We start from the raw sequence: 8,489 nt of genomic DNA, 5'->3' as shown, positions 1-8,489 counted from the left end.
TTCAACTCCCTCCAAGTCCCTGGGCCCGAAACTGATTTCGGGACCGCTCGTCCGCTCTTAGCTGTAGCCGACCGCATGGATCTGAAGCTGTCTTACGCTCGCCTTCCTTGCTCTGTTGGAGTCGCCGCCGGTCGGCCCCCCGGCAATGATGTTGATTTCGCCTCGGGAAATGTTACTTCTATTTTCTTCTTCCCGAGCGGACGGCCTAGGCTGCTCCCTAGACCTCCGGGGATTGTCCTCACGTCTTGGAGTATGATGCCGATCAGGAGTCTATCTCTGCCGTCTGTCGGATATCATCCGATCAGCTTCGCGAGGGTGCTGTCACCTGTCGGATGATGGCGATCGACGGTGGCCACCTCGGGGCACGGGGTGGGTGATCAAGGGAAGGCTTCGGCAGTCTCTTGTATTATGCGTGTCTGTCCGGTGAAATGAGCAAAACATTGGGGTCCATACCTTCTTTTTAGGTTTGGGCCGCTCGGTAGACACTTCTTGAATGGCGTGGGCTCTTGCATGTTGTTGGGGGCGGGATGCTTTAGCTCGCGGTCCTCTGGGCGGCTGATGAGCAATGTGCGGCTTCCGCTCGACAGGGGGCGCCCGCTCAGTTGGAGTTTCCTTCCTTCGAGCCGCTTGGGCTTCCTCCACATTGATGTATTCATTGGCTCGGTGTAGCATATGATCGTAGTCTCGGGGCGGCTTCCGAATGAGCGAGCGGAAGAAGTCCCCGTCCACGAGGCCTTGCGTAAATGCGTTCATCATTGTCTCTGAGGTGGCAGTTGGAATATCCATGGTCACCCGGTTGAATCGCTGGATATAAGATCTGAGCGGCTCTCGGGGCTCTTGTTTGATGGCGAACAGGCTGACACTTGTCTTCTGATAACGCCGACTGCTTGCAAAGTGGTGGAGGTAGGCCGTGCGGAAGTCTTTGAAACTTGTGATGGATCCGTCCGGCAGCCTCCGAAACCACCGTTGAGCCGATCCCGAGAGAGTGGTAAGGAAAACCCGACACTTCACTCCATCGGTGTACTGATGAAGGGTAGCTGTGTTGTCGAACTTACCCAAATGATCGTCCGGGTCAGTGGTTCCATTGTATTCGCCGATTGTTGGGGGCACATAGTGCTTTGGCAGAGGGTCCAGCAGGATGGCCTCTGAGAATTGGCGGTTGACCCGCTCGGGTGAGGCGTCCGCTCGGGTGAGGCGTTCGCTCGGGGGGCCTTGCCTTTTCTGCTGTCCCGTACCGGTACTTCATCTGATAAAGATCCTCGATCGCGATTCACTGCTGCGGCTTCAGGAGGCGTGCAGAATAGGGCCCGATGAAATGGAACCGTGGCATGCGGTACTTCCGCTCGGCCCCCTGATGCTGATGTCGCTTGCTGCTCAATCCGCTCGGCTTCCTGACCGACGACCCTCTCAACCATAATGGAGAGATGGTCGCCAGCATGCATGCAATACAAGATGCGTACAATGCAACAACCATTATATATATATATATATATATAACATGGTCGCTGACATGCATGCAATACAAGATGCGTACAATGCAACAGCCATCATATATATATATATATATATATATATATATATAACAGAAATCAGGTATGCTACATGAAGCCGCATGCTCAATAGGATACATAAATAAACAGTAGTCCAACCAGTAATCTGTTAGAGTGTATACTAAAAGTTTAGCTTTTTGTAAACATTTATTTTGAAATAAAGAATCGCATTGGTCAAATGTCTACATTTATGCTAAGTGTAGTTGTTCAATTAATTTATATTGTAGATAACATGGTGTGTGGTGTCACACATAGAAGATAATGTTATCAGTTCTTTATAAATTATAAATAGTTGCTCACGACTAAAATGGATAGGAATAAACCATTGGAATAGTCGTAGTGTAATTTGGTATTAGTTTATTTTGACTATAAAATTACACTAGTACACTCAGAGTGTATTGAGCTGGATCAATTAAGGTAAGTTCTTTTTATACTGGCTGAATAAAAGAACAAGACCTTTGTTATTGTGTTAGTTAGAGCCCTAGAGCCAATCATTTGATGATTGTATGGACTCAGTGTATCATATTCTTGTATATTAATAAAGGCAAATAGACTAAGTATTTGTATTAGTGCCAAATAAACTAAGTATAATAGCGTCCTTGAGTAGAAGGTTCATACCTATATCAATCGATTAGTTGAATCGATAGTGAGATGATATAGGGAACACTACACTAAATCATTCCTAGTCGAGTATTAACATTCAGGGACAATGTTAATGCAATAAGACTAGCATGTAGGTCAGCTCGATGACTTGATCTCACAAGTCATGGATATAGAGATATCAAGCTGACACATGGGTATACATTGGAGAATGTATACTGAATGATCCGCCATGAGAAAGTATCATGGATCGTTATATGAGTGTCATATACTTTCTCATGTGGCTATTAGTATGACTATTAGTCCTTAGACCTGAAGTCACCATGGATCCCTACATAAGGAGTTATGTACTTTGGTTTCGTCAAACGTCACCTGTAACTGGGTGGACTATAAAGGCGATTACTGGGTATATAACGAATTATGTAGAGGGATGTGAGTGATGTAGATGGAATCTATCCCTCCCATATGACGGGAGCGACATCGGTATTCTTGCTAGAGTGAGACCACTAAGTGCATGGCCATGCCCAAATGAGTCAACATTAGATGTTGAGCTCATTTGATCGAGTGAGTGTACTTGGAGTTCAAGATTTAGATTGATCAGAGGATGACACGGTCTATGCCTGACCGAGGGGAGAAGGTTCCGGTCTAATCTGTGGGGAGAGAGAGAGAAGGTTCTAATCCGATCCCACCTTTGACATGGAGAAGTGCCAAATAACCGATGCTCAAGGGAGTAGTGGACGCCGGATGGAAGAGGAGACTATGTGCAGAAGTCGGGCTGAGTAGCTACCCCTCTCGGGCTTGCGATAGGACTCGATATTGGCACAATGGAGCTCCGGCCGACCGGACGAGACACAGGAATAGCGGAGTTACGACCGAGCGGACGGGACACAGGAGCAGCGAAGTTTCGGCCGAGTAGCCAACCCGCTCGCCCTAGCAGCATACTCCCTCTGTTATTCATCGATATCCTTTTGGGAGTTAGTGCCGCTGACACCGGACATAAACAACTAAAAGATCGTAGGTGGAAGCTTCTATTGTCACTTCAGAGATATGCCCGACCTATTAAGGTATTGTGCCAGGGACACTTTACTGATAAGTCTTTTCAGAGAAAACTTTAGAAAGCGTGCTGGCCTTGGGGAACGTGCACACGCGCTACAGTAACTCTATCTAAAGGGGGGGTCTAAGTATCGGCGGAGGTATACAATAGATACTATTCATGCTACTGTTCATTCTTATTATTGCTCCGTCTTCTACTTCATCACTGGTGACTGACTTAAGCGTTAGAGGGCCAACATCGAGGACCCCTTCCCTGGCTCGGCACTGACGTAATCTATTGATCCTATCCGAGAATCGAGGCGACGGATGCTAGGGGACGTGGCACTCCTGTTGATCGTTGGTGGACTTTGAGCTGGAGGGTCCTGCAATCACAGCAACGTCAGTGCCGAGCAGGGAGGTGTTCCCCGACGATGGCCCTCCGACGCTCAAGTCAGTTTTCGACGAAGTGTAAGCAAAGAAGCAGAGCAGGAGAGTAACAGTGTAGCTACAGTAGGGATTATGTATACCTCCGTTGAAACTTAGGGTCCTTTATATAAGACTCCGAAGGCGTGTGTGCACACCCCTCGAGGCGCGCATGCTTCCCAAAGCTTACCTTGAAAAGACATGTCAAGAAAGCGTCTCTGACACCATACCTCAATGACCCAAGCATATCTCTGACATGACAGTGGAAGCTTCCGTCGTACGATCCTCTGCCTATCCATGTCGCCAATCATGCTGTCTGTCGATGGCACGAGTCCCCACGAGGATATCGGCTGATCCTCCTTTTGTCTGCTAGTGGGCTGAGCGGGATGGCAGCTTGGCCAGCCTTTAGCTGTTCGGGTGGTCTAGCCCTTTGGCCGTGTGGAGTGGACGCTCGGCCAACATTCCACTGTCAGAGCTCCGTTGTCATGCTGCGATCCTTTTTCGACGGTGCCGAGGTTCGATGTAAGTCCGAGCGAGTTGACCGCTCGACGTATGTCTTGTTTTGAGCGTCGGAAGTTCGGTGCCTGGCGGAGCTATGGTGATATGTGATCGGTACTTCTTTGTCCCAGTCGGGCAAGTGAGTTGTCTGATCGGCCACTCGGCCAGCGACATAAGGACGTTGGCCGCCTAGATTTTGACTTTCACCATGGCCATGACTCTCTGAGAGGTGAGTCCTAATCATCAAATTATCTATATTGTAAGTCTGAGTAGAGTCTACAAATAGTCAATAAAAATATCATATTCTTAATTTTCTATCTTATCGACTTTTGGATAAAATCATATGATATTATTAAACTTATTTTCATAGATGTTACATTCACGCTTCCAACAGTAAATTTATTTTGCAACTCTTTTGGAAGAAGCGTCAATATTCCATCACAAATACAAATCAAAACCTTAATTTCTCCTCTCTTTTTATTTTATTTTATTTTTTTTTTTGAAAAAAAAAGCGAGAATCTCTACAAGATAAAGATAGATTCATATCGTATCCTACGAGGTACTTTGGTACGGCTGCGAAAATATTTCTTCACGAAAACTGAATGGAGAACGATAAACCAGATCTCCCTAAAAAATCATCGTGATTGCAACTAGTCACAGCCCGTGCATTGCCACAAAAACTAAAATAAAGAAGAAAAGGTGGCGACTTTTATAGTGACAGTGCGCAAAAGTATCATCCATCTCGTTAAGTCCTGATTCTCGTCTTCAATTATTCCCAATCCTGATTTTTCACACCATTCTGACCAAACAGTATGTAAATTAACAAGTCTAATTAAATTATTAGGCGGCTCATTGCTACAGCGTTTGGCGCCTCTGGATGATCTAACTCACAGAGTTAGCTAAACTCCCCGCCACGTTCCTCGACCTTTCGATACGCCGGCGGCCACAGCAACTTCCCCCACAACGAATGCAAACAGAGTTAAAACAGAGCAGACTAAGATGGGGTCTGTGGTGGCCGAAGTGGTGCGCGCGCGGGGCGGCGGAGTGCTACCGTTAGTCCGTCGCTCGGTGAAGATGCTGGTGGAGCTGGGGTTCTATCGGTTCCCCAAAGGAGTGCTGCCGGTGAAGAACCTGGAGGAGTGCGGGTGGGTGCAGGAGGAGCCCGATGGTGGAGAGGATCTATTTCAAATCCGCCGTACGTCGGCATCGGCAGGGCCTTCCCCGTCTCCACCTATGTCTACGAGGAAGAAGAAAGGAAATAAAATTGGCTGATGGAATTGACGATCTAAAATTTATCCCATCCTACATTCAACATACATTTAACGTGCCTTGCATTTACCTCGATTTATTTATTATTTTTTTTAATTTGTTGAGACTTAATTTGAGAATATTGGACAGTTATAATTGTTAATTTATCCTACGAAATGAAGATTATACGCCATGGAAGAAGAAGATTAATGGCCTGCACTTTCGTAATTGCGTGTATTTCTACGTAAGAAGGTCATACCCCGTGTAAAAACATGGAGTGCGGAATCTCCTAGCTGTCACTACACATGCGCCGGTGTGGCTCCGGTTTATCCTCCTGGCGACAGCCACTTGCGTTCGGTGGTGGGAGCTCCACGAGGAGCCCCGTCGGCGCAAACAGCGACGGCCACGTGCGGCGCCCCCACGGGAGACTGACACTGCTCCCTTCCTCACAGCGCGAACCTTCGCCGACACCCCAACCAACACGCCGGTAACCTAACGATCCTCCCGGATTAATTACCCACCATTAATCCCCCCAAAAAAATATGATTAACTAAACACGACCGATAACGATAACTAGATGGATCACGTGCAGGGTTCAGCGGGCAGCACGCGGGGTCACGTGTGAGGATCCCCTCCCTTCATCCTCTCCACGTGGTGCCATCTCCTCACCCGGCCGGGTGGTCATGGTCCCGGCGGCGTACAGCTAGCAGTCGACGCGTCGGCCACAGTCGGGGCCTGGTGGACCGGCGACAGGAGTACGGAGTGAATGTGACTCTCTGTGTCGTCGTCGTCCCTGCCGATGTGGCCTGCGACGGAAGGGAACAACTGGAGCCGCATGACTGGCCAGATATGCATATATCTCGCTACATAGCTGTGTCCTAGTGTCGCCGTTGTTATTAATTCAGAATTTCACCAATATTTTACGAGTGATTTGATTTCCTAGCAGTAAACACGCGGATAGCTAGGATCTGTCTAATCCTAAAATTCTGATCGAGTAGTAGACCCAAAAAAACAAAAAAGAAAAAGAAAAAAGGGTTGCCTAGATGATCCTCGATCCTATTATTCATAATGAAACTAAAATTACCAAATTATTTAAGTGCAAGAGGCATATTGAATTAATAAAGAACAGAGTAGAGCAGAGCAGAGAAGGATAGGGTCTACAACAGGTGTACGCTGTTAGGACCATTGATCTAACATAAAGTATCGTGCTGCAAGCAGTAGTATACAGTATGAATATATGCTTGCATTCCTCTGCATGCAGGTGATGAACTGTAATGGCAGTCCCAGCTCATCGCCTGCTTATTGTGTTTTTTTTTTTTTACTTTGGCGATTTCAGACAATAATTAAGATGCGTGTCGAAGTCACATGATTAAAGGCAGATTAATGCAAATGGGAGTGGGGAAGCGGAAGCAGGGAAGGAGAGAGAGGAAAGCAGCGGGACCTTAAAGATGGGCGAGGAGGAGGAGGTGCGACATGGGCGAAGAGCATGAAGGAAGTGCATGAGCCACGCTCCTCATCATTATTGCCATTATTGTCTTCATCATCCATCCCTCAATTAAATGCACCAAAGTCACAAATTCACCATCACTTGTTGCAGCTTTCGATCAATAGCGCCCATTCTCATCCCCACTAACCAGGACAGCAAAAAGGAGGAAGAAGAAGAGGAAGAGGAGGATTTTAAAGACTTCGGGCCTTGTGTACGTACGACTGCGTTGTGTTGCTCAGTCATGGCGCCGGAGTGGGAGATGGCAATGGCGGTAGATGCAGGGGCGGGAATGGCGGCTTATTATTCAACCAGCTCACGCTCTGCTCCACCGACGAATACTGCACCCGTTTACGGCGCCTTTGTTCCGCCTGCCGCCGCCGACGTGACTTACTTTTCCAGCAAGAAATCGTTCTCCTCTGCTGCTTCGGGCACCAAATTGTACTCCGAAACTCCGACGGATCCACCGACGTCCGTCGTCGCCGGAAGCAGCTCCTTCTACTCTGTTTTGCAATCGCAGCAGCAGAGCTCGCTCGACCTTTATGTGCCAGTTAGTAGAGCTTAAATTATATATAGCTTTGGGTAGAGAATTGGTTGTTGATTGAGGTAGTCACTTGAACTCACTGGTGCAGCAATGCGAGGACGCAGCGGAGCTAGAGTGGCTGTCCCAGTTCATGGAGGACTCCTTCTCCGACGCGCTCACTGATTCCGGTTGGAGCTCAATCTCGCCGCCCGCCGCCTGCGTTGCGCAAGTCCATGCGGATCCTCCGGCCGCCACTCGCGGAGCTCGAAGCAAGCGGCCAAAGGTCACCGCCTGGCAGCCACAACCGCTGAACTCACCGTCCTCCTCCACCTCTTCATCCTATGAACTTTCTCCGTCCGAGCCGAGTTCCTCCACCGGAGCCTGGAGAAACGGGAGGGGGAAGAAGGGCGGAGCGGCCGAGGACGGCCCGGCGCGCCGGTGCACGCACTGCGCGTCGGAGAAGACGCCGCAGTGGCGGACTGGGCCGCTGGGTCCGAAGACTCTGTGCAACGCGTGCGGGGTGAGGTACAAATCCGGGAGACTCGTGCAGGAGTACCGCCCGGCGGCGAGCCCCACCTTCGTTCTCACACAGCACTCCAACTCCCACCGTAAGGTCATGGAGCTCCGCCGCCAGAAGGAGCTCCTCCACCGCCAGCAGAGCGACCCTTCCTCCGGCGCGCTGTCGGAGCTTCTATAAAGTGATGACTATGGTGTCTGCTGAGCTGCCGGCGCCGGCGGCGATACCTCCCTTTCTTATCTAGTAAATTATGCTCTTAAAACTCTTCTGTCATCTTCAATAAGAAAGTAAGAACTTTCTCCTATTTTCTCTCTTTGGTGTCAAAATTCCCATTCAGGCTTAATCCATAATAGATCATGCAAAAATTAAAATCGTGATAGATTTTTATAATTAATTGTGCTTGCTCTGAAAAGTCTCCTAAACGGAATAAATGAGGGGTGGCTCCGATCACGTGACGCGCTCCCGGCGAGGCAGACTGCAATTCTGACAGAGGAAAACGAAAAGCAACATTGTCGTCATCTGTCAGCAGTGAACCACAGCATTTTCCGGCAATAATTTCTAAAAATTTTACCAGCTTGATATCGTAATTCCATTTTTTCATTTCAGCTACAGAAA

The 8,489-nt window shown here is 48.5% G+C and overlaps 1 protein-coding gene across 1 annotated transcript; it reads left to right on the top strand.

The window, feature by feature from the left end:
• The first annotated feature begins 6,580 nt into the window (after positions 1-6,580).
• Positions 6,581-8,248, top strand: LOC122037192 (GATA transcription factor 4-like). Its single transcript, XM_042596654.1, has 2 exons — positions 6,581-7,384; positions 7,467-8,248. The coding sequence occupies exons 1-2, from the start codon at positions 6,911-6,913 to the stop codon at positions 8,052-8,054; spliced, it is 1,062 nt and encodes a 353-aa protein (XP_042452588.1). The 5' UTR covers positions 6,581-6,910; the 3' UTR covers positions 8,055-8,248.
• The last annotated feature ends 241 nt before the right edge of the window (positions 8,249-8,489 follow it).

The sequence above is a fragment of the Zingiber officinale genome, chromosome 1A, assembly GCF_018446385.1.
Source record: "Zingiber officinale cultivar Zhangliang chromosome 1A, Zo_v1.1, whole genome shotgun sequence".
Taxonomy (NCBI): domain Eukaryota; kingdom Viridiplantae; phylum Streptophyta; class Magnoliopsida; order Zingiberales; family Zingiberaceae; genus Zingiber; species Zingiber officinale.
Note: the sequence above shows the minus strand (reverse complement) of the source record. Positions and strands in the feature narration are given on the sequence as shown.